At 40.6% G+C, this 27,485-nt stretch overlaps 1 protein-coding gene across 4 annotated transcripts in view; it reads right to left on the bottom strand.

Moving 5' to 3' along the window:
* Positions 1-27,485, bottom strand: part of RASGEF1B (RasGEF domain family member 1B) — a 120,356-nt gene that overhangs the window by 28,134 nt on the left and 64,737 nt on the right. The window contains exon 1 of one of the 4 annotated variants that reach the window (XM_090138955.1): positions 10,111-10,232. The exons of 2 other annotated variants lie outside the window; for them this stretch is intronic. In XM_090138955.1, the coding sequence (XP_089995081.1) occupies positions 10,111-10,221 (111 nt within the window). In that variant the 5' untranslated portion in view covers positions 10,222-10,232. Of the gene's footprint in view, positions 1-10,110; positions 10,233-27,485 lie in introns of those variants that run through there. One more of the 4 variants, XM_090138956.1, reaches the window with a different exon arrangement.

Genomic DNA, 27,485 nt, shown 5'->3' with positions numbered 1-27,485 from the left:
ATAAAACTTCCCCAAAGTCTTACAAATAAATCTTTTCCTCTAGCTGCAAATTTGACTGGTATTCTACTTTGTCTGAAAGATGAAACTTTTTCTAAGGGCAATTATTAGATTTTTGAACTGTCGGTAATAGCTCTTCTCTAGATCTCTCTCTAGAGCTCTTATCTGATGGTACATAGATGAAGTACGAACACAGGAGAAGCTGAAATACCGAATGCGATCTGACTCCAGCCCTTGCTGGATAATTACAAATGATTCTTTGTCACTACCACACACCTAGGTTTTAAAAGCCCTAAGCCCTTCCTTTACTAGCGTTGTTCCAAAGCTGGATGTTAGGATCTTTATTTTTGTTTAGTACTGATTTAGGGTTGCTGTTGCTGGAGGCTTTCCCTGACTCACCAGACAAGGAGCCATTTCCATCCTCACCCTCTCTTGCCTCCACCCCTTTCTTCTTTCAGCTGCCATCCTCTCCATCCCACCTGACAGCCTGCAGCCATCACCCTGTGAATAGTAAGTCATTTCCTCATTGACAGCCTCCCATTTACTCTGACATCTGTCAGCCCTCCCTGACACTTGAATAAGCATCAAGACATTAACAGTCTGGCACAGGTTTAGGGTTGGAATAATAATAAACCAGCCCTTCTTCTGCATTTTTCTAACGTTCATAAACCCTGCCTGGAATGGTGAGCTGGAGTAGAGCCTCACGCTGCAAATGTAGTGAGAACAAAACAGTCTCGATTTTAAAGGATTATCAGAATGAGGAAATGATCCAGCCTTGTTTACTTAAAGCACATGGTTTCTTTCTCCTGTGCGTTGATTTCTCTGTTATTTAGATTCTGACTGACGCAGCAGTGTCCCCCAGCTCAAAAGCTGCTCTCTTTCATTGCTTCCAACCACACCAAACATGCCAGACTCCCTTGCACAGAGAATTTGTCCTTTTAGCCTGCAGCAGTGGTGGCTCTCTGACAGACCTCAAAGCGCCACTTCTGAGCAGCTTCTGCACCAGATGACTTCCAGGAAAGCTGGTGTGCCTCCCAGATGTTCAGTAAACATGACAGTGCCCTCTGCATGTCTTTGGATGGAGTTCAGACATCTCTACCCACAATCAGCGCACACAAAGGATTCAAAGGCTTCCCACACCACAACTTTTGTTTTCAAGTAGGATTAAAACACACACTTGCATTTCCCTCTGCTTGCTATTTTGTGAAGGGAGCTAGAATGTTTTCTACCACTATAGGTTTACAGTTTAGCAGAAAAGACAGATTAAATGATGTCAAGAAACTAAGAAAACATTGCTAGTACTTTAAAGGTGTTGCTTCAATTATAGCTCATTGAGGGGAAAAAAAAAAAAGAAAAAAGGAAGATTTATTACAGATGAAAGCAACTTGATGGCCTATGTTAAAGGCATTCAGTGAGAGACTTCTGCCAAGTTCCAGGGAACACATCCGCATTTTCATAACTGTCACCACAGGATCCAGCAGCTGCAAGGGGAATAGCTTTCCTACCACGTGAGTATTTGTAAGAAACTGAAAATCCCTGAAAAGTTTATCTGAATTTTTTTTCGGAGACTACACTTTCTCCTCTTAGCAGTTCCCTCATTTGTAAATTTGCCTAGGCAAGAGAGAAAGTAGTCACTGACACATTTCCCTCCATCTCCACTGAACTGAAAGCTGCCTGCTGTGTCTCCAGCTGTCCCCTGCAGCTTCCAGGGGTGAGGAGAATCACAAAGCCCTGCAGAATAAAAATAAAACTGTCCAGGAGTTGCCTGCCCTTTCCCCAGCACAAACAACAGCAAAAAGCAAGATGGCAAACTGGCTTTCAGCCTCCAACCCCCTTTGTAGCATAGTCTCTGGAACCCTTTCCTGATATAAGCATAAGCTTGTCATCCATTTAACTGCACACTGTTTTGTTTTATTAAATAATATTCATTTGAAAACAGCTTAAAATGTCAATTACCTGAGAAAAATGAATTCAAACCAGTAACTCTTGCAATGGAAGGAAGAGTGCATGCTCAAAAAGCTTGTCTAAATATGGTTTAGCAGGCATATTTTTACACTCACAATAGGCTGCAGCTCGTCTGCTGTGTCAGTTCACCAGCTTCCAATGGCAGCTTGCTTCTTTTTTACCCCCTTATAGTATACTAAAACCTACAGGCACTCTGCCAGAAACCAAGATTCAAATTCTGCAGGCTGCTATGCACACGCTTACATTAACAGGAGCTGACCCAGGAGAGACTCATTAAACATTTACACACTTCAGTCTGAGCACATGAATGTAGGTATGTAGGGCAAGACTGAAAGGAAGGGGATTTGCACTGAAGGGTGGTGTCCTCCTTCTGTTCACAATGAGGTTTAAAAATTCATTGTTGTATTGTTGTCACTGACCTAGGACAGATGTACTATTCTATCACAGACAATGCATACATTTTTAAATAGTAATTTTTATTTCACATTTCAAGCTAAATACAATATTTTCCACAGAATAACTTAATTTCACTTCCAGCTACAGAATTTCATCCGATTTTTTTTTTTTTTTAACCACTAGTCAAGTAGTTACCTGCTATCTTTGCTCTACTTACTTCTGAGGAATAAGCATCAACTGCTGTACTAAGAACTTGTTCTGCACCTTCCTTTATCCATCACAGGGGAAAACTCAGCTAAAACCAGATTAAGAAATAAAAACAAACTGCTTAGGATAACTGATGTAAGAGAGAATTTTCTACTGCAAAATTAATAACGATTCTTTGAGATATTCCAGATGAGCAGGTGGCATTCTATGTAGTCATACAGAAGTTTCAGCTTCTTTCAGCACACAAAAGCACGTGATGGAAGCCCAAAAGGGTTTTTTGCTTTTGTGTCAGTCAATGCTGACTGCCACGATATCCTTCAGTTCTCTTTCTCTGCCTTTGCACGGCCAGGAAGGGGCATATGGGACTCATCTCACATTATTTGCTTATACAGATCAATGTTATCCTTAAATGTATTCTCCTGCAACAAAAAGCTTTAAGTAGTATTACACCTTGGAATAAACAAGAATGGACCAGTTAAAATGAACTTCAGCCTCAAAAGCAACAACAGAACTGCAGACTGCAGTGGATAATTAAGGGGGTGGACTGCAGCTCTTAAGAGGAAATCAGAGGTCATTATGTGCAGTTTTCACTAATCCATTTCATTACTGTTTAAGCTCTATACAGCTGGGCTGCAATCACACGAGAAAAAACAGCAAGAAACACTGTGAAATCCAGCTAGAGCTGCGTGTGTTCACAAAAACAGAGCCAGAAATACAAAATACATCCCCAATCCAGTTTTCAGCAGTTAGCAATGTTTACAAGCACCACTTCTAATTGCAAACCTCAGACTACAGAGCAACAGGCCAAGCTATACTAGGACACAGGTTCTTGAAAAAAATAGTGATAACAAGGAGAGGTGAAAGCTATACCACCAGTAGGTGATCATTCAATCATTCCACAATTTCATTATGTAACCTGATTGGAGAAGAACCTTCTCCGGGTTTTGATGTTCTAGAAGTCTATGAAGTTTGTGGTGAACATTAGAAATGTTCACCATTGTGAGAAGACTTTGCTGGACTCATCTGCACTACGTAACTTGTAGCTTTCCCTTCATGAGTCTTGAAGGTGCACAGATGAAGTATTGCTCAATGAATTCATGTGGGCTCACATGGGAAATAAATATTAGATAATTGCTGGTCCAACTCCTGAGACATCAAGTCCTCCAAGAGTGAACTCTTGCTGATGCTCATTTCAGAGAAGCCATGTACATGAAGAATTCAGATAGCCCCAAATCCAGAACCAATAACAAGTTGTAGAGGAATTCAACTGATGTTAAAACTGACATTACAAGCCGAGTCCTGAGGAACAAAAGAACATCCCCTTTTCCCCTCCTTTCAATATTTCTTCTACTTACTAGTATCACCCCCTGAGTGGAAGAGAAACAGAGAAACTGCAAACGAGAAAACATTGACAATTAGAAGAGCTTTTTGTTGTAGGGACCAGCAACTTTAAATTGCAGCCTCTGCTACAACAAATCACTCATTTGAGTCCGTGTTAGAGAAGTTACTTCAGAAAGCAGACGGGGACTAAAGGCATTATTTAATATGGCTGCCAGAAAGCCCTTCATAAAAATTCATGACTGCAGCAGCTGGTTTTAGTTACCCTGAGACTTCTTGTGTGTTCTTCTACGAAAAGCAGAGAAACCATGTTTCGTGTTTATCAAAAGAGCTGCGCTTGATTTTGGTGCACAGGGCAAGGCTCCCATTATCAACTGTTTCAGGGCTGGCTTTTCTATCAGCAATGGCTTGGGAACATCATTCCAGTCTGCTTTTCTGACCTTGTTTCCTTTCTTGTTGAAGCCCTTCAACAATTCCTTTCCACATACCTCCTCCTAAGAAGCAACACAAAGATCTGCTTCAAACAGGAGATGAAAATATCAGTGTGAAGCGGAGGGCTACTGCTCCCAAAGCACGCTACTCAAAAAAGGGAAATAGGTGATGAAGATGAATTCAATTGGTCCCAGACCACACATTTCCCAGCCTCTCTCTACAAACACTCTTTGGAAATGATGAAGACTGTAAGTTTCTACACCACCTGGTAATAGATAACTTATTACCTACAGTAGGTAGACAGAAGCTCCTGGTTATTTTATTTCTTCTTCAAGCATTTATGTGCATTTCTAGTTCTGGTCTGCATCCAGCAAGCAAGTTCACCACGCTGCCTTGGATAACCTGATTCTCTCAACATCCTTCCCCAAATTCCTTTATTCTTCCCTCAACATACATTGTTACATCTATAGATGTGTTAAACTTCTGGACATTCTCTCTTTTTTTTTTTTAATTGGAAAATGTGTCTGATTCAGGAGGAAAAATGAGGCAACAACATTCATACATTCAGCGGTTGGCAAGCCAAAATACTGGCTTAGAGCAGTCATGATTTCTTAGCTGAAAGCAGGTCAGAAAGACCAGGATGGCTCAGTTTTGCCTTCTTAAATTGCCTTTTTTTTTTTTTTAAATTCATGATTCTCATGTGCCTTTTTAATAGGAGAGATTTGTAACCATGGAGAACAATTTACTTCTGTTTATGCCAGCATTAAAATTCAAATAGGCAGATATTTTCAGAAGTTTGCCATAATTATAAGATTGCTTTCTCTCACCTCTAGTTTGTGGCATTGCTGTAACAATGGCTATTACTCTGAATACTGAGAAACTGGAAATTTCCCATCTCTTAAAGTGCTTTCAACTGACGTAAACTAATTTAAAGAATTTACCATACTGGGACTCAGGAAACAACACTGAAAAATAAAGCATACTTTTTTTTTTTTTTTAAAAAAAAAACATTTTACTGCCTGTTAAGCCTAAGATAGCTATACTGCTGAGAGATCCGGCTTAATGTTAACGATTATTATTCCACTGACATCATGGTGTTTCTTATTTTTAGGACATTAGTGGTTGTTGAGCTACTATTTCAGAAACAAGAGAAATCTCTTGTTATTTTCCAGAAAATATACAGAAGTACATGGGATGGACTTCCTCTAGAGTTATTTTCATTGAAACACAACATCTTATTCACAGATGATTTCTTTAAATAATTTGTTTGCTGGTATTTTTCAAAGCTTGACTGAATTTGGTCTATTTATAAACGTTTCCATTCATAGTAATTATTTTTTGTGAAAAATAATGAAATATCGAGTCACGTGGATATTTCTGACTTTAAAAGTAATAAATTTTACAAGCTGCCCAAGACCATTCCTCTTCACTCAGTGCAATTCAGGGAAACCCAAAGGTTGGACACCAGTGGAAGGACTGTATGAAGGCATCAGAGTAGCATCTCCCAGGGAGATGAAGCTGAATTCCCATTCTGAGATGAGGCTCTGTGACATACACACTGCATCCCTCGGTGCTGCAGCTCAATCTGCTCATATTTGAGCTGCTATGTCTTTCCCTCTTGCTTTGTTGTGACATGTGGATCCAATCAGCACCCTAATCCCTTCTGGATATCACATAGTTGCCTTGCTCAGGTTTTACCACCCCACTGCTCACTTCCTTTTCATTACCGACTTCCTTTGGTTTAATAACTCCCTCCCCTCTGTCTGCATTCGGGGCACAAAGGGAAAGTTTTATGTCTGCAACTCAGACTGAGCGGTGCAAGCTCTTCAAAGCTGCACATTTGGCTCCTAGGATGTGAGCTGTGGTGGGGCTCCAAGAGCTGTCCTTAATGCTTTCAGTACCATAGGCATCAGCCTCAAGCATGAATTCTTCAGCTAATACTAGTTTGTTCTGCAGTGCCAAAAGGCCAATCTGGACATGCAGGAAAAAGAACATGATGTGGAGATGGATATGCTTCTGTAGAAATAATGCCTCAGAGCTGTTCTGCTCTATTCTAGCCCTGCTTGGTGCGGGACATGAAAACTGCTTTGCTAACAGCAGTGCACATTAACTGTATCTCTGAGCAGCTCAATGTTCCTCCAGTTTCCAGTCACCAGTTGTCCCCAGAATCACCCGGGTAAGTCCCATGTCAGCTGCCCTCACCACAATAACTGCTGCTGCTATTCATGGTACAAAGAGGAACCAGTGAAATAACAGATGGGTTATGAAATAGATTTGGTCCATTGAAAGACAAAAAATTTGCTAGACAGCACAGAAGCAGCTTACAAAATTCTCCCTGACAAAGCACATTGCTGCCCAACATCCTCATTTTCCTCCACACGTTTAAAGATCCACATGCCAAAATATGAGTTGGATACAGATTGACAGATGTAAGCTTAAGGTACACTCAGAAGTCTTAATCCTATCTTTGCATCAAGAACCATAGACTCATTGAGGTTGGAAAAGACCTGTAAAACCAACTAGCTGAACTACAACCCATCGCTACCATGCCCATGACTATGTTCCTCTGTGCCACATCTCCACAGTTCTTGAACACCTCCAGGGATGGTGACTCCACCACCTCCCTGGGCACCTTATTCCAATGCACTGTGACTCTCTCAGAGAAGAAATTCAGAAATCTTTCAAGGTATAGATTCAAAATAGGAAATGCCAACCCAAAGAGTGAAACTCATATCTACAAATCATCTGATCCTATCAGATCCTGACTCATGGGCATGTGAATCCAAACCAAAGCTACCTAGCCTGGATAGCATATTCTTTTACTTTTCACTCTTGCTACACTTAGTGGTTCCCTGGATCTTTGCGTTTCATTGCATTACTACTATAATCACAGAACTTTTCTATCTACATAGTCCCTTGCTGCTCATATTTTTCTGCCAGTGTAGGCCCAGATCTCTGCAGGTATCAGCAGGTTTAACAAAATTTATCCCTGGACTTTCAAGTGCAGAAGCTCTGGATGAGTGCCCTAACCTGGAAACCGTTCTTCATTTTACATAATCTGTGGTGTACTCAATTGAGCAATCGTGTAAAAGGCAATACTGAAGGACCGTTATCTCATATCACCAATTACAAACTGGGAGTAAAATGTCTTACTCACAAGGTCAAAAGACATATAAGCAATGAGAACTTCCCAAAGAAAGAGCCACCATGGGCCTGTGTTCATGTTACTTGCATTCATGTTACCCCCAAGTCATGAAGTCTCATCTGCTGAAATTCCAGTAAGCAATAGGAGACTAATAAAACTTTTAACACAGCATCTTCAAGAGCACTTACCACTGGCCCATCTTCATACAGACACAGCTGGTGAGAGCATAACTATGGGAAAGATAACAAACCGCCCTCAGAGGTCCTAAATACAACTTCCTAACTATATAAATTCAAATATAAGGTAATTTCATATAATCCATCACTTCTTCCAATCTTTGCCCCATGTGGCTGAATTGGGAGTCAGAACAGCTGGAAGACATGGAGAGGAGGGTGTCAATGAAGGTTACTCTTACTACTTTACACTGTAAATAGATATGAAGACAAAAAATGCACGCATGTCAAACTGCTTGCTGTTCTGACACTGAAAACTAACAAAGATACAACAATTTGAGGAAGTCCCTAGAGAAGACTAGCACATGAAAAAGCAGATGTTCTCCTTTACTTCTCTTTGAATTTGGTCTGTGTTGCAAGTCACTTTCCTCCATAACCACTAGACTCAATGCTGATAGCAGGGAAATCTCAGAGCTGTTCACATTTTTAGAACTCTGGAAATGGTTTATTCACAGTTCTGACACTTATAAACATCAAGAGAAGTTACCCTATTGATGTAATGATAGTTTTCTTCTCTAGAGCACTACCCCACTTAGAATCCTTCACAGGACTATCAGAATACTAATTTTTTTTTAATAACATTTTTTTTTTTATCATCTTGTCCAAGCATGTATGTTGGCAGGCACCTTTGCACTGGCTGAAATGAGGAAGTGCATCTCAACCGTACCCATGCTTCCACACATATTTGCCTCTGAACTTTTATGGACTGTGGCCACGATACAAACTACTACTTTTACATTTCAAAGGAAAGCTAAGTGCTTACTAGAAAGTTCATATTGGTTTAGAATTTGATATAATCCAAAACTGAATAGCTATAAATAAATAAATACTACCAAGCAATCTTCTGATTTAGAAAACAAAAGAGTTTCTCAGGGAAAATAAGACTTCTTTTTTTTTTAAATTTTTAAGGAGCTTCTTCCATGGGCACTATTAGATGATTAATCACATCTTTTTAAAGCTGGTAATAAGAACTGTTGTGAACAAAATGAAGTCTGCTAATGGACTACACCATCATTTGTTGAAGGATAACATCGGCAGAAATCAGCAGGAAGAAAGCTCTCAGCACAAAGGCAATAACTGAGCCCATTTTCCTTCTCAACAAATTCCCAATATACAGTTTAAACAGAAGTAATTCCTGCTGCTCCAAAGCAACACTTTATTTTTGAAAGAAGAAACTGGGAGAGCCAAGGAAAATATTTATCAGAATACAAGTATCTACTGGGAAAAAAATGCCCACCATTTTATCTTCTGGCCAAATGATAAGAAAAGCAGTACTAAGGCTGAAGGATGAGACAGATCAATGAAATAAATTTCTTGCAATTAACTTTTCTGATGGAGGAAAGTTATACAGCAGTGTATGCTTCCTAACAAATTCTAAGTAGTTATTTCATATCTGCTTTTCTCTGCAAAGAGAATTTGGCAAAACACTTTGATTTTGAGCTTGTATTTATACCATCACTAGGAACTTGGCTAGTGCACTTGAGATTTGCTATGATTTGCTTGCAGCACCCTGTTACTGATGGTTGATAAAAGGAACAAGAGGAAATTATCTGGTATTTCAGGAAGAAATATAACTCATAAGGTTCCTTTTAGCTGTGAACTACACATACTTAACCAGCATCCAGGGAGGAATGACCTACACAGAACCATGCTCAACCAATTTGACAACTACTAAATACGCCTGCATTTAAAGTTTAGGTACAAACTGCAATTCGCTTTTGCATCACAGATAAGAGTTTCACAACTTCATCAGTTTCTGATTAACACCAGTAAGAAAAGTTCGACCTATAGAGATATGAAATGCTCAAAGAAGTAGTGAAGGTTTTTCCAAGGCTGGCAATGTTTAGCACCATCTACTTTCAAAACACAGTAGAAATATTCATTCTTGCAGGAGAACTGTCAAGAAGAGCTGTCATTTTGAGGTCTAAAATAGTTGAAAAATGATAACTCCCCTGCAGTTCATGTTCTGTCTTAGTTTAGCTCAACAGCAGAAGTTTCTAAAATGGATGTCAGGCTGCACCAACGTCCATTATACCACAAGCAACACTGCCTTGCAGCAAAGACAAAACCCATCATTTCAGATGCATTGTTACAACTATTGAACCAAATACTGATTCATTCTGAATTTTTTACTACAGCAACTTTCTAAATATACAATAGATTGATTTACAACAGCTACTTCCAGCACTTGGTCTCTTAGCTAAGTGAAGTCAAATTTTCTTTGTCAGCTGTTGACCCAAATCTTCAGGTACGTGGAAGTCAATGGAAAGATGCTGGTTACTATACCATAGATGAGAATTACCAAACTGCAAGTTGCTCAGCAAGTTTATTCATAAATCAAACCATGACTACTTGCACCCTTTGCCCTGCACCTCAGCTTCCCCAGCAATCTCTCACCACCTTCTCCCTGGCCGCAAATACATGCTTGGCTCTCAGCTTCTCCAGATGCTTTGGGAAGAGAAGTCTTCCAGTAAGTTTCCTAATTATTTCTGCAAAGCAAGTATGCATGTCTTCTGAGAAATCAGCAAGGAATTGGGAGAAACGAAAACTGAAAGGAAGAGCAGAGCATCACATGATGAAACTTGTGAGACTCTGTCTGTGAAACAACAATGCCAGTTCTTTTGAGAGAGAACTAAAACCAGCTAAAGTGTTCCTCACTACAAGAAAGCTAAGAATCCTAAGAATCAAGCAATTCCACCTTTAGACAGCTTTCCAGGATGTGGAAACCAGAGCCCAGTGGGAAAACCACCTCTATTTTCCTTATTAGTCTAGTTACCTTTGTGGTTTGGAAGCCTCACAGCTAATACTTTGGGGTGTTATCACATCTTTGCAGTGCTCTTAGGAAGAGAAGAGCTCCATGCCCCAGCCCATCGCTCTGCTCTGGTGTCAGAACAAACACATAGTATGAAGTTACTGCCAATTACAACATCAGAATCAGCACATAGATTCATAAAAAGGAACCGGGCAAGGCTCTTATTGAGACTTTTCTTGCCCAGCCTCAGGTGGGCAAAGCTCACACAAAGGTTAACTCATACCACATGATAGAGGTTTTACGTGACACCACACCAGAACACGGGCAGGAGGGTGTCAGCTAACAGGAACTAACACAGAACTGCACTCACTTAAAAGCCCCATGGCCTTGCTCTGAATCAACCCAGGCACTGTTAACTTGTCAGCTTACAGTAACCACGCGTGGGTGTTGGGGAAAAATATCACACGCTGCTTTTATCCAGAAAAAACAATGTATAAACATTCTGAGAGTGGGAAAATGCACATCTCTGCTCCATACCCTTCTCCCCTTAATTTCACCAATAAAAGCTATCTTTCTTCTTGGCAGGCAAATTGTTTTTATGCTTTGAAGTCTGCCTTTGTTTCAAAGGCAAGGATTTTCTTCAACAACATGCAAGAGATACAAACAGACTGACAAAACAGAGGGCCCACTAGGGCTGATGCTGAAATAACCTTTCAGATGAACTACTTCTTAGTGTTGCTTTATCCTCTGAAACAGAAAATTTAATTCTATTTTTCATACGAAGTGTTTTTGTGCCACAAAACAAATCCTGATTCCTTAGTGTAATTGCACTAATTTTAACCACAAGCAGCTTGTAGTCACTGCAATACCTTCTGCCTACGACTATTAGAGCATTTGACAGTGATGCACTGAGTGATGAGGTGCATCATTAGCAGGAGATGTTCCACCTCATCACCATTAAATCTTCCTGACAGTCAATGTAACATTTCCTATGGCTGTTTGCTCACTCACTCACACCAGGCCAAATCTGTACTAATTCACTTGAGGTCAGCAGGAGTCCTTCAGCATCAAAATGCTGCTAGCAATGTAAAAAGCAACCTTCAAGCTGTGCAACGTGCAGAAGATCCAGAGAAAACTTGCCTCAAAACTCAATGAAAGGAGCCAGGAGCCTTGCTTCTGTGACACAGTACCTCATTAAATTCCCCCTGCATACTCATTAAATTCCCCCTGCATACAAGGCACTTAACTCCAGCAGCAAAAGCATTTTCCTCTTAGAAGTATGACCTGTAGCACAAGGAACTGTTAAGTTTGTTCTTACCAGGAAGAAAGTACGATTTGAGAAACCTTCCTTGTCATGATTTGCTTTGAGGAAATAGCACGTCAAGTAGTCTTCACAGGCAACTCTACTGCTTGTGCTCTCCCAGGATGTGACACTTAGGAACATGGTTTAGCAGGTGTGGTGGTGATGGGTTGATGGTTGGACTAGATATCCAAGTGGTCTTTCCCAACCTTAGTGACTGTAGGATTCTATGGCAGGCACACAGTGGTTCCTCAAGGAGAGGAATTCAAGGGTGTTATCAACAGGTAGATGAAACAAGTTCTGTTCATTTGTGCCCAGATGAACTTTCAGATGTATGCATCAATTACCCCCTACAAGTTTTCTTCAGAAGTAATATGATAGCAGAAGCATGCATGTGACAGACAGTAAATCGAAGGCACATTTGGGTCATATGAGTCTGATGTGGAGAGGGAAGCAGCAATGAGACAAGAGAAAGCACCCCTGAGCTATGTTTTACAGGATCCTGAGAAGATCAGCATAAACAGAACAGCCTTGACTGGCAGATCTTCTTTCTTTTCCCCAGTGCATATAAATAAAATGAACCAAAGTTTTATCCTCAAGTCAGGCAGCATTCAAGCTTCAACACAGCCAAGGATATCCTTCTAACCCAAGAGTACAGTATCCATCTGTAATGAAGTCTCTCAAGTGTTTTGTGCATTCCTGCAGTGTTTTGACAGATGGAGGCCAGAAAGCAGCCAGCAGGACTGATCCTAACACAGCCACTCCCACGCAATAGCTCATTTTGCCTGGTCAGATGCATGAGCCTCTATCATTAAACCACCATACACAGAAAAAAAAGTTATTTATTCATTCATTAACTCCTTGGGATAGCATCTTAGAAGGGATTCTGAACAGTATCAAACACCAGATACTTAAAATGCAGAACTACAGCACATTTTAGGTCACAGAAACTTCCCCCTGTATTCAGAGAACAGCACAGCACCAGAGAAAAAAGGGCAGAAAAAAAAATAAAGCAGTTGTTCTTGCAGAGCAAGGTTTTGATTTGCCTTTGGCTTCCCTTAGTTCAAGCTGATAGCACTATAATGACATATCACTATTTCCTAGCACAGAAATCCCGGATGTCAAGTTCAATACCCAGAAGACAGGGAATTAACCAAAGGAGGTGTTTTCTAATAGTTACTGTAGTTCAGTTGTAACCCTGGAAGTCATTGTAGATCCCATGAAATCACCCCAAAATTCAAACCTGACTCCAAATGTTTATTGAGTTTCACATGAATTTCAGATTATTGCTTTTGGCTGGAAATCATGGGAAATATGTTAACTTCTCATAATCAGACCACAGAATGGAAATGGAAAATGAGAAGTTTAATCTGTAGTTTGTTTTGAAAGGTTTGATTTCATTCAAACTCAAAGCAAAGCCCAGCTTCTAGGAGTTCCTGTCATGCAAAATCAGAAATAAACATAAACAAAGTTCCTGAGAAATGAAACCATGGTACTGTACCCTGAACTCCTACTTCCCTTTACATAATGAGTGAAAATTACACTTATCCCCACTGGTTTCCATGCTTTTTTCCCAAGTTTATGTGTTAAGACCCAGATCCACTCAAACATGTTGCACTGAGACCATGATATGCAAGCATTGGTTTGGCAATTATTTAATTTTTGCCTTTTTTTTTTTTTTCCCCTTAAATCTGGGGAAAAAACAAACAAACAAACAAAACACCAGAGTTTGCTTTACAGTCAAGGGATGGGTTTGGCAAATTTTGTTAAAAATTGAACATAAGGGACCACATCGTTCTGGTCTTCTTGTAACCAATATTTGTGATCATACAAAAAACAGTCTGTTTCCCAGCAGTTTTGTCTGCAAGACAAGAAAAGCACATGGATGCCCACAATACAAACAACACTACACTCGTGATATGCCAGGGAGCCACACTGAAAGGAGCTAATGATAGATCTATGGGCTTGAAAGAGCCCTCCAAGACAGACTACACAGGGTGGCCCTTGCCCCCGCCCCCAGCTATGCTTTAAAGCTTTGTTGTTAGCACATTAGACTGCATTCCAGTCCCAGCAAAGAGCTACATGAATTAATTCTTCTAGATGTTTGCAGCTAGTTTTATAGGTGATATAAATATTGATACAAACACAAAGATCAGTTCAAGAGATATGACATGCTGTTTGTTTGTTCCCAAGAGAAGGTGTGAGGGGTTCAAGATGGGGAAGAGGGCTTTGTATTTTCTATGCTTTGAATAAATAACTTTGTATTTCATCCAGTTTGACTTAAGATTTACTGCAAGGTCACTGATAACATCAGCACATTACTTGAAGGCAAGACCTTGAAGCACGTTGCTGTGAGTCTGACTGGCTGAAAGCACTTCCACTGTGCACTAAGAACAGAAAATAGCAGATGGTGGCACTGTGCCACATGCTGAGCCCTGTGGGTAGCTAGTATTACTGAAGATGAGCTACAAGGAAACACTTTCACAGTGGCTGTGGAAAGCAGGAGAGATCTCTGGAAAGTAACACAGGCTTCAGGGTATGTTTACATCCTGAGAACCAAAGGAATTTTTGACAGTGTATCATCTCCTGTATGGAAAGTGCCTCTGGAACTAACCATCTCTTTTGCTAGGATTCCAATATGACTTGGACTCCTCCCTGCTTGCAGCATGTCAAATGTTTCCTCAGAAATCATATGATGGTAGTCTACAGAAGAGATCTGCTTAAATCACAGATGCCAAGCATGTTTCAGAACTGCTGCAAGTTCCTACACAGACCCAGAGGTCTCCAGGACCTATTTCTGTAAGAAAAAAAGCCGACACTCAGAATCTTATGGGTTCCTCTAACAGCTTAGAGGAGGAAGAATGCATCTTCAGTACTGCCATGTGCTGGTGCAGTGCCTTTGATATCCTGTTATGGGGGGTGAATGAGAAAGCACTCTCACATCAGAGTTTCAAATGCACAGCCATTAAAGTTCTGCCCACTGTTTCCTTTTGTAATGAATGCACTTGGCTCTACAAATGCTCAGTGCCCAGCAGTAACCTCTGGCTAATAATAAACCAACTGATACAGGCAGTGTACCAATAGAGGCAGGAACAGTGTGATGTTTGGAGAAATATACAAACCCTGCACCGGTTACACTCATGCTTCCAGCTTCAGAATTGCTGCCATGTGTGATCCTTCACTCAGCAGCCTCTGGGGATATTACAAACACAGTTTGTCAGAAAGACCCTTGCCCCTTCTGCTCCTCAAGGAATTATTTACAGATCCACTATGCTTCAGCTCTCCAGGTCAGAATTTACAGAGATCTTTTAGACAGAATGACACATGATAGAACTCAATTTAAATGGTGCTACTGAAATGGGAGGGGTGAAAAGGCCATTCTGACATTTAATAATTTTTAAAGCACTCAGGAGACTTTCAGCTCACTGTGTCATTATGTGCCATCATTTCTGAACTAGGAAAGACCTCAATTCTCTGGGGTATTATTACTGGTCAACTTGCTGTATATTTACTGTAAGCCAGCTCTCCTCACCAGAAAGCTCCCAGACAGGTTGCTGTGTGCACACTGATTGTCCCTCAGTGGTCTGCTGGTGTAGGGTCCTATTCCAAATCACAAGAGAACTTTTTACGACAACCTAAGATATTGGAGCTGGCACTTGTTATCTCTTCTGCCTCAACAGACATGCTACACATTGCAACTCTATGCCAAAGGCCTTTGGATCATGGTGATTTAAGAGCTCCTTTAAAAAAAAAGTGTTTTTTCTTTAGGCAGCTAATCATATGGCAGCCTCGTGTTCTTCTCCCATTCTACAACAACAGAGCTTACTGATAGTGGAGTGGCATTAACAGACTTCTCTGAAGGATCTTCTGTTATTTTAGGCTGTTTTGCTTGCAGTGGATTGGAGGGGAACCAGGGAAGGAGAACCATATTAAGTTGAATAAGTGACTTTCTGTTGCCGATGAGCGATCTTTTTAGTGGAAAAAAAAAAATGGCTCTCAAAAGGCTTTTCCTCCCACCTCTGCTGAGTGGCTTTTCTGTTAACCAGTTCATCTCAGAGATCACAATATTCACATGTAGGCTTCCATCCAACCACTCAAGACTTGCAGCTTTACTTCTAGCTGTCAGCTCAGCAGTTGCTTTGGGCTGCAGCTTTTGCTTTTGGAGGATAGCAGACTTTTTGCTGAAAACCAGACATGTACCTGACTTTTCAGGCCAGCTTTCTTATGTAACTGCAACTGCACCACTACAGACCTGACGGGTAAGTACGGCCTGTCAAGCTGAACTAAATCTATCTTCCTTATTCATTTTCATTTAGGTTCCTCTTTATGGCCACTACTCAGCATTCCTTCCACATACAGCTGAAGCTTCTAATTTGTATGCCACAAATGCTGCCCCCTGTTTCTGCGTCCTTCTCTATCACAATAAGCTGTGACGAATCTGTTATCGTGCAGCTCCTTTCCATTAACTCCACTTAGAGAAACCCAAAGCTTGTTCCATTTTTCAGGCTGCAAATCCATTGGGCTGAGATACCTGCCTCCCAGTAATATGCTTTGTGGCAAGCAATCTACTCCATCAGGACAGTATAACTAAACTATGCTGCAAAGCAGAGAACAAACTCCCTCCTGCTCTTCAGAATTATTCAGGTTATCATTAAAATTCAGTAAAAATGACTCTGCTGGTATCACTGAGAATTCTGTTACTGATCTCCATAGGTAAAGGATCTCACCCAAGCTTTTTGTCTGAAGAACTACAGCTCAGACTGTGTGGCATTTAAAGTCTCCCTTCCTCTTACGCGTGGGCCTGAAACTTAAGACTTTGAAGTGAATCCTCACTCAAGCTGCTCTCTTTCCACCCCTGGGCAGCGCAACCTCCCTGTAGAACTATCACTTCTACAAAAGCAGTCCACAGTCCAGACAGATGCTTGGCACATGCTATGCTGTAAAACTAAGCTGTTGCATTCCTAGATGATGACTATCATGCACTCGTTGTATGGCTCTAACAACACAAGCTTAATCACATACCACAGATAAAGCCTGAAAGCACAAAAACAGTTAAACCAAAATACTTTTACTCCGATTTTAGGAGAACCATAGAATCATAACTAAGTTGTTGGGTTGGAAGGGACCTTAAAGCCAACTTCCTGTTCCAACCTCCTGCCCTGGGCTGGTTTCCCCCTCACCAGCTCAGGCTGTTCAGGGCCCCGATCAATGGCCCTTGAGCACATCCAGGGATGGGGCAATCACAGCCTCCCTGGGCAGCAGTGTCAGGGCCTCACGGCCCTATCAGTGAAAAATTATCCTCTAACACCTAACCTGGTTCCCAGGACCGTGGCTTTTACAATTGCTGTTACACAAGCTTATCCTTACTTCCCACTCCAGATAGTGTGGCTAACCAACAGGTAAAATGGAATTTCAAATTGACTGTTCATTTTCTTGAAATATAAATGATTCATAGCCAGTTATCTCCTTCTGCCAGGACACGCATTCCTACTCAAAAAGGAATGTAATAGTGAGGAAGCATCTGCTGCATCTTTCCTTTCTATTACAATGTGATTGACGGTCACACGCCCAGTTTCTTCTACAAGCTTGACCAGGTCCACTGAGAATGCTGGATTTCCATCTGATTCAGAATCATAAATGTTGGAAAAGATCTCTAAAATCACCAAGTCCAACCACAGACTCATTCCCACCATGCCTGCTGACCATGTTTCTTACTGCTGCAACTCCAAAGTTCTTGAACACCTCCAGGGATGGTGATTTTGCCACCTCCCCGGGCAGCCCATGCCAATGCCTTGCCACTCTTTCTGAGAAAAAATACTTTCTAATATCCAATCTGAACTTCCTCTGGAGCAAATTGATCCTGTATGGTTTTAATCACTTGATTCACCCTGGTAGAGGAGGGTTATGGGGTACATCTGGTCCTTTGTGCAAAACCGCTCTCTTTTAACTAAATTCTCAGTCACACTCTTATCTACCTTAGTTATTCTTCCTATTAGCATCTTACAGGTGAGAACAGAAAAAGACTAAGGCATATAATCAGTTCTGTATGAGCAATACAAGTTCACTTGCCTCAAAGCATTTCAGTATAAACAGAAGCATTCATCAGTTAATGTAAAAGCAGAGTTTTAACTCTCCTGCTATTGAAAACCAAACCATATTGACCACACCCTGACAACAAGGTACATTCTGAGATTCTTTGTACCAAAGATACTGTTATAGCATTCATCTGCAGGCAGCAGATGCTTCTTAGACTTGTTTACAGGGATGGTCCCTCCTTGCTGTTCTGACACTCACCATTCTTCTCTATCTGGACAAGGTTACTCACCCGTGCTTGCATAAACAGTCCTATTAAAAACAACAGGTACATTGCCAGTGCATAGTGTACAAGCATCAAAAGATGGAGGACTCATTAACTTCTATTACATGAAGCATCTGGGACAGCATCATAGAAGCAGACATGCAGCCCAAAACTGTCAAAATAGGAACATTCGTCTTATCCCAGATTTGGACAAGTGACATCTAAGCTACACCACAGAACTACTGAAAGGATTAGACTGCTTGGGTAACTACATTCAGGAATTTTCCTGTAAGTTATATTGTAGGCAGAAATTACAGCAGGTAAATTGACACATTCAGTTTGAATAACACCATAAGAAAAGAATCAAGTTGCTACTATTCACAGCCTAAAATAAAAATCATTAAGGACAAATTGCTGCTGGCCACTTCAGCATCTTCTGCAATTTTAACTATATTTTGCTTCTGAACATTCAGTAGAATGCAGTAACATACATGTTATAACAGATGATCACATCCATCCCTTTCTGAACACAAGTGAAAACCAGCTATACAGCAGTTGACTTCCTTTGATATTGTTCCAATAATGATATTTTAAAGCACAGTATGCAAAGAGAGGTTTTTTTTAAAAAAAAACAAAGCAAAATTACAACATCCAAAAACTGAGCGTACTTTTATTTGGCAGTTTTCCAGTGATGAAACATTTGTTCTGCAATTGGAAAGTGTATCTCCACTGACGATTCCTGCAAAATCTTACATGTCTGCACACAGTGTGGACACAGACCTCCCTCACAGAACAGACACGTACTCACCCAACATGGTAATGCAGTAGCATGCAATACATGAACAAAGACATAAATCCCACAGCTAACTCTATTCTTAGCCTCTGCTGCAGGCCAAGCGAATGGCCTTTTCCCCCCACCTCTTCTGGGAGTCCATTTAATTATTTATCACAGTCTTCCTCTGAAAGACATTTCTGTAGCATCTTTTTTTGAAAGCTCACTCTTACATATACCATTCAAACCTCTGCTGCTTTTTCAGCTGGGTTTTCTTTTATTGGATCCTTTGTATACCAAGATAAATTAAAGACAAAAAACATCTGCTGCAATATGAGCAGTATGTTCTTCTCCCTTGCTCTCTCAAAAAATTTCCAGACCCAGCTTACTCCTTTCCTCCAGTAAGAGGATAGTGTTTTTCCTTTCACAGCGTGACTTTTATTACTCTAACTTTTGAAGTATCTGCTAGCAGCACACTGATTTTCTAGGGTTTAATGCAGTCTTTTTGTGCTAATAATATATCTTCTCTACCACTCCAAATGACAAAGAGGCGAACAAAAAAACATGATTATAATCATCTGAAAGTACAGAAATTCTCAAATGCCACTACCACATTCAGCATTCCTCCTACACTGACTTTTCTGCTCAGAATTAGCTGGTTAATTAAGGCAACCCGTAGTATGGAATTCCATCTGTCTTGCCTATTTACAGCATTCCTTGCTAAGATTTTCAGAAATGATCCTTAGCTTTTGAAAGTTGTTGCGTGGCATATCCCAAAAAATGGTCAGAAAACACCTTCACCTCCATAGCCACAAACCATGATCATTTGTCATCAAGCAGTTGCCTCAAGCCTTGAGAGAACAGCCACAGCTTCAGCTTATATTTGGCCCAAAACACAACATTAAAAGACAAAAGCGCACAGCGTACTCAAATCACATAGCATTATCCTACACAATTACCTCTGAGAAAGCTGCTCCTTAACAACTCAACTTTCCTAGGGGAAATGAAGTTTTCTGAATTGCATGCCCTTTTCATCAGTTTTAACCAAGCTTACGCATCAAGAACATAGTCTAGGCTTTTAAAAGTTAGAAGAAGGACCCTGCTCTGAAATGAATGTTTAATTTATACTTCCATCATCAGATTTATAGCTGTCAGACTTATCTTGGAGAGCTGAGCCACAAATGTTGTAGGAGGCTTTTAGTTAGATACTTCCTTACTGACCACCTTTTTCTCTTGCTGATCAATATCCCTTGTAAGCCAGGGCTTCAAAACAGAAAATCAGTATCAGAAAGCTTCTGAAATCAGAAAAACCTCAAACCTGGATAAAACTCTGACTTTGCATCTTAAGATTGTGTTAAAATCATAGAATCAAGGTTGGAAAAGTCGTCTAAGATCACCAAAGTCCAACCATTAACTCATCCCACCATGCCCACTTAACCGCGTCCCTCAGTGCCACATCTCCACAGTTTGTGAACACCTCCATGGATGGTGACTCCACCACCTCCCTGGGCAGCCTGTGTCACTGCATCACCGTTCTTTCTGAGAAGAAATTTCCCCTATTATTCAACCTGAACCTCCCCTGGCACAACTTGAGGCCATTCCCTCTCATCCCTCTCATATTGTGCTGGTAGGAAAAAAGCAACAGGATTCCTCTCACCTAAAAATAGACGCAGGCAATAAAATGTTTCAAACTGATCTTTGAGAGTCCCCCTGGCAATCCAAGGAAACAAACATACACTTCTCAGATGTGAATCACTTCCTTTGAAGGCAAACTTCTAAAATAGATCAGAGTGCATCTTGTAAGTGCCTGTTCACCAAGCTGAGGCAGTCTAGACACTAAGGTATAGATTGCTCCATTGTAGCCACATACTATAGGTAAAGTGATTTCTTGCCAAGCTGCTCCAGCATAAAATCAACAGTAATTGGTGTAACGTTACTCACTTAAGTCCCTGAACCTTTTGAGAAGTTCTTGCAATTTTGATGCAGAAAGGAAACAAGGAGTTTCCAGTTCAGTCCCACAAAGATGGATTTTGGAAACTTTCCTGAGGGAAAATTTTAATTCATTTTCTTAAACAAAATTGAAGCAAGTTTTTCAAACAAATTTGCCTTTCCTTTTCTAAAAGCTGTCTTTTATTTATTCCTTGCCTGACATTTTACTCTCTCCTCCTCCCTGCTCATCTGTTTTTTTCTCTTCAGCTACTTGCGTCTCCCTTTACACAAGTTCCAGCATTGGCTCACATTTATGTAGGAGAAATGGACATTGGTTTTCATCAGTATATTTGGAATAAGCATGAACCTGCACAGCTTCTTTGCCAGCAAAAGTTTTGTTTGTATGCTGCCTCTTTCACATTCAATATTCAAATGATGTTTGTAAATTAGTGAGCAACATCAGGAAACATCTTTAATGGGCATGCTTAAGAGCAACATGCATAATTCTTCCTGAAAATGCAGATCAAAAGCAGGAGTACAATTTTGGCAAAGAGGACTACATGGGAAATACTGGCTTTAGCTTTTTTTTTGGTATGGCGGAATGTAGTTCTTGTTGCCCTTGCTTTCTTATTTTGGAAAAAGAAAATAAAAAGAGTTTAAATGAAACCTAACAGAAATAGAAAAAGATCAAGCAATTTCTCACAGGGACCTACTGTTGAAATGCTGCTGAACCCATGCCAGAGAATCACAAACAAAGGTTTCATGATAAATCTGATCCATAACATTCACATCCCACGTTCCCTCTCAGCAGACAGAGCTATGTACTACAACAGAAGGGAACAACCACAGCTGGGAGTGCTACACGCACAACAGCTCACGTGGTGACTTCAGACCAAGCATCTCAGAGAGCTGTTAAGAACTATCACTGTGCCCAATATATTCAAAGAAAAACAGGTCTGAAGAGTCCATTGACGGTTGGACTAGACGATCTTAGTGGTCTTTTCCAACCTTAATGATTCTGTGATTCTTAGACCATAGCACTGCAAGAACATGCCACCAGGAAAAGAGAGCTATATTTAGAATCCTTATGTAAACAAAACCACAGATGGTGAAAACTGTTTTCTTGCTGAAGAGGCTGCCAGCACATTGTGTGCCCTTGGAAGGGCACAGTTCCTGATGCACACCAGCTCCAGCTGATCCGCTGCCCAACACCGCTCCATTTAAGCACTGCAGAGCACAGAGGAACAATGCCAAGGCATTGTCTGCCATTGCACAAGGGACATGCCAACAGCTCAATCACAGGACCAGAAGTTTAAAGAACAACCCAACCATGACTAGCAGATATTTCTTAGTTCTTTACATTTTAATTGTGAATGTCAATACATCTGGAGTAACGCCAAAAGCAAACCTTTAGAGAGATGCACTGACAGCATAAGCCGGTTTCAATCTGAGCTTTTTCAAGGGTTTCAGGATTTTCAGAACCAAATCTAAACCCTTAGCCAGAATATATACTCAGAAGCAGTAATCATGACAGCTTACAAAGCCTAACCCTTGAAATAGATGGATTGCCCCTTTGGGTTGGCAGAGTGCTGCCAAGCTCCTTTCCTACAGCTCTCTGCAGCAGCACGTTGAGAGGAAACAGCAGGGAGAAAGCTCTCGTGCTATTTTGGAGTATATAGATACAAGCCAGCTACATAGCTATTAGTAGAATTCAAATACAAAACAAGGCCCTAAAATAAACCTGTACACCAGACATCTAGTTCACTTTAAAGAGTTGTCTTGCTTTGTCCATCCCTCCACTGAAGAAACAGAAGATTAATCACGTTATACACTTATTTTCCTTGCTGGTTTTGGTGAATCTCCACAGTCAAGTTCTCTGCAACTGGGGTGAATACTGGAAAAGGATGGATGTGGGCTGGGGAGGAGAAAGACAAATTCCTTCTGTGACTTTCATTAAGCATCTTGTTACAGGATGATGCATCGCAGCATATTTGTTTTAAATTGCTCGAAGCCCTTGGGTAAATTTAGACTACATAAAGCACCCATTAAGAGTATTTATTTATTTGTTGTAATCTGTTTACACTCAGGAAAAAATATTATTTTCTCTATCAGCTGGTTAACAAGAGACGAGAGTCACACTCAGCAGGAAAACAGAAAATTCAAAGCTGTTCTTTAAAATAGAAACGCCTTTCTCTTTTGTCCAAAGCTTTCTTGGCATTCTAGCAAGCAGCAACAAGAAGAAATTACTGTAACTAATAGGCATAACAATCCTGCAAACAGCCTACAAAAGACAAGAAGCTATAGATACTCATTCTGACAAAACAGAAGCAATCTCATCATCTCACTGGAAATTGAAGAATATAGATAAGACTTGAGCTGCTTTTGGAAAAATGCCACAAATCGACTCCAGTATAGATTAAAAATCACAGAGTGCTATCACGAAACTAATTGTTCCTGATCTGAACGCATCAAACACGTGTGTAGCTAAAAATGTTCTGCTTTTTTCCTCCTTCCATCTGTTGAGCAGTTTGCTCTCACTAGACAATCCAGAAAACCAAACAAACTTTGAATCGCTAAAACTTTGTCCTTCGTTGCTATTACTACAGCTTTTAGCATCCAGCTTTAATTATTTTAACCACAAGTTTACCTGAAACTCACACTTACTGTGTTCCACAAGTGACAGTATTTCCACGCTGCTAGCATCTCTTTGCTATTCCCCATCGTTCATGTACTCATACGACAGGGACAGTCATGTGGACTCATTAGTTTTCAGTTTGTGTTCTTTCTTTTTAAACAACCAAGTTAATTCTATAGACTCTAATAGACAATGAAAAGCCATATGCAGACTGATTTAATGAATATGGGAAATTGCTTCTGAGGAAGAAAACATGCTGGCCAAAAGCTGGCTACCAAGAAGAACGTGCTTTTATATGGTTAAGAATAACTTGGCTGGTCAGAGCTTGGCTTTGAAGTTAGCAGCAGTCCAAGTATTCATGAGTCAATGGGACTTTCCTTCAGAGCCAAGCTTGCCTGCTGACAGCTGAACAGAGCAAAATAACTACAAAATCAATGACTAAACAACATCTGGCACAGTTGGAATTTTTAACTACAGTCCAGCTAAAAACAAGTTACTTAGAACCATGGAATCATAGAATGGTTTGGACTGGAAGGGACCTTAAAGGTCATCCCATTCCATCCCTCCTCCACAGGCAAGAACACCTCTCACAACATCAGGTTGTCCAAACCAACTTCTTTGTAAAAATATCCATCAAATGATGATGCTCACTTGCAAGTTATTAGACCAAGTAAAGCTACAGCCAACCTGGATGTTAAAAGAGCCCCTGTGATTTTCAGGCCCAAATCAAAAGAAACAATAAATACTAAGTGAAAAACAGTAATTGTAATATTTTTTTCCTTTATATTCTAAATTGGTGCCATCAGTAAGAAAATCATTTTGACTTAAGCCTTAGGGATGCTTGAAATCTCTTTAACCCCATTTTGATTTACTCTGGTTTGTTAAAAAAAAAAAAAAACACCTTTCAGCAGCACAGTACTCCCCTATGAACACCCTGCTGTAATTTTCTGTATACTTCTTAGTTGTGCTAGAGCTGCTTGCATGCTTCTTGTGCTGGCTTTAGTAACAAGAAAAATTTCTCCTTTTGCTTTTCTGTAGCTCTGGTGAAAATATCTCCCAACAGCAGAGTTGTAGAGAAATTACTATGTCTATGATCAGTAGTGTTCAGAACTGTTAAAAATAAACTACACCCTGCTCACCAGGAACATTTAAAAAAGCCAATTCTGCAGCTGTTAAGCTCATTTTATATCCCAACAAAAAAACCCTCTGGTCTCTGCACTTCCTCCTCCTGCTGTCACTGCTTCAGCTCCCCTTTTTTTCCTGCCCTCATTAAACCAAACTGAGGTTTTTTGTCATTGTGGAGCACCGACTTCATTTCAAGCCTATCCCATGGTGCAGGCACTATTGTATTTGGGCAGGCAGTGAGGTAACGTTTACTATGTTACAGACAGGTTTCTGCTTTCATTTCTCCAAGCAGGACCAACCCTTGGCTTCTTTTTTTTCTGAGCAATTCAAAAGAAATAGCTTTATTTAGCTCCTTCTTCAAAGGAAAAGCAGAAAGAGCAGAAACTCTTTGTTTTCACTGACAGCTTTGGGTCTCCTGATGTATCTCATGACACCACAGTCATCTTTGAATGTCATCTGCTCTTAAGCTTCACAGTTATGTTCAATATGTCCATCTGTCCAGTAAAAAGGAGTTTCAGGTCCCAGACACATTCAGTGACTGAATAAGCATAAGTCTGTGGCAGGTTTAGAAACTAAAACCATGTGTCCCAGGCATCTTTTCTACTAGTGTCTGGAAAAAACACCAAAAGAAAAACACAGAATTGGACAGTAGCTGTGGAATATAGAACACACAAGGAAGCTTAGTTTTGATTATGATGAAAGCATTGGTCAGTACTTCTCTGGGACAGAAACTTCAGGAAAGTTCCTTTTCACTACTGCTGAATCATCCTTATTTAATATATACACAGCTTCACTACATCCAGTGTTTACAGGGATGAACAGTGCCACGAGTGTTCCACAGGAGAGCTTTGCAAGCCCAAGAAGTGGTGAACAAATCCCTTCACACCACAGTTCACCTGGTGCGACAGAATCATTAATATTTGAAAAGATTTCTAAGGTCACTAAATCCAACATTCGATCCATTCCCACCATGCTTGTCAGGCCTTTCTTCTGCTGCCCAGTAAAAGCCAGATACCAATGCCTGCTGAGTACCTTCTGCTAAATTTAGTACAAGACTTCAACGTTTTCAGGATTTAGCTCCAAGTTTAACTATTTTTGATTACTCATGAGCATATGAACTTTCTGTCTTTCATGCCAGCAATATTTTCATTAGGACAAATCTAGATCTAATGCTGGTTGTTCTAGAAATAGGGGTTACTTATTCTTTTTGGAATTTCAAACTATATTCATTCTACTAGAAAATGGAGCTCCCACCTTCTCTGAGTCCAGTAATCTATCCGAGGTGACTGTCATCTGGAAAATCAAACAGTTTTTTTCAGCAGACAAAGGTCAGCATTTGTCTTTGTGTCTGGGTCAACTGCTGAAGTTCCATATCCCTCTCAAGCTCACTTTATCTCTTGTGGGGCCTGTTCCCAGAGTGGAATATAAACAATCCAATGTGTTCCAGCCAAACTGCTATGAGGCATCATTAAAAACCATCTCTCCTGTAGCATCCACCACAGACTGTAGTAAGATGTTATAATCAATAACTTGATTTCATGATGAGATTCCTGGCAATTAGTATGTTCCATCCAGCTGTTGCTTTTTCCAGACTAAAATGTACATAGATTAAAGTACGCATGCTGTGATTTTTCTATGCATTCTCACACCTGTGAGAGCAATCCCACCAAAGGCAACAGAAACAACAGGTTATGCTCTTATATAATCAAAATTACACTGTAAGACAAAGCTCATACCTGTCACCTATGGACTATAATCAATGAGATTTGCCCTTCAGAAATTTGAAATCTGCATGTCATCCCACACTGATTACAACCTCAGTCTCATCAGAGATAACGCTCTGTCAGACCCTGTTGCAGTCCCTCTTTTTGGCTGCAGATGTACACAGGCCTTGATCTCTTTCCTGAGTGCCTCGTGAAGAGGAAAACACATCCAGGAAGCATGCTTGAGAAAACAGCTCCTCTCTCCTTTTACCTTGTTCCAGGGGAGGTTTTGACCCATTTAACCTCCACTCTTTGCTATGTGACACACAGTGACCTGTGTCCCACACAGCCAAGAAATCTGGGAATTATCATCCAGTTTTTATTTATGAACCTTAGGAAGAAGAAAAGAGCTCCAGCAGCAGCCAGCTGCAACAGAGGGGAACAACAGCCTCTTTCCATATGACCCACCCCACCCACGCTCTCATTTAAGTGGCAGCATATCAGTTACAACATAAATTAACTCTCAGAGTGGGTTAGCAGATTATTAAGCATTGAGAAGCAGTCTAGCCTATAGTCAAGAGTAAAACCCAGAAGAAAAGGAGGGGAGAGAGCTGGGGCTGGGTTTAGAATGTAAGCCCTTGCACTGCCTGGGGGCAACCTTCCTGCCTGGACCCACCAGGAGGCTGAGCCCTGCTGAACAGTGTTGCCCAGAAGTCACCAGGGTGTAGAGGGGATGTGGTACAGTGATCAGAGAAACATCTGCACCAGCTCTGAGATGAAAAGCTACAAAAATACATTGTCTGCTGGATCTCTTGTACTCAAATGAGACTTGCTCTTGAGTCTAAAACAAGGATAAAGACTGCTGAGAAATGTGGTAGAGTCACCATCCCTGGGGATGTGGCACTGAGGGACATGGTCAGTGGGCATGGTGGGGATGGGTTAGTAGTTGGAGCTGGTGATCTTAGAGATCTTTTCCAACCTTAATGGTTCCACATTTCTATGATATTTTTAGTACTCACTTGTGGTCATTGTACCTAGAAATGGTATTCTGTCTTACATCACTTCCAGTCACACCCTTAAGCTTTTAGCACAAGTTAAATTATTTTCATTTTAAGAGGCATTACAAAAGCCTACTGAAGGTTGTATCTACACACTAAGACAAATCCAACTATAAAGTTTATCAGACAGACCAGTTAAAGATATCTTGACCCTGCAATAAGTGTCTCAGCTTGGTCCATTGTAACCTACATGTCTACAG

The sequence above is a fragment of the Phasianus colchicus genome, chromosome 4 (genome assembly GCF_987193195.1).
Source record: "Phasianus colchicus chromosome 4, bPhaCol1.hap1.1, whole genome shotgun sequence".
NCBI classification, from domain to species: Eukaryota; Metazoa; Chordata; class Aves; order Galliformes; family Phasianidae; genus Phasianus; species Phasianus colchicus.
Note: the sequence above shows the minus strand (reverse complement) of the source record. Positions and strands in the feature narration are given on the sequence as shown.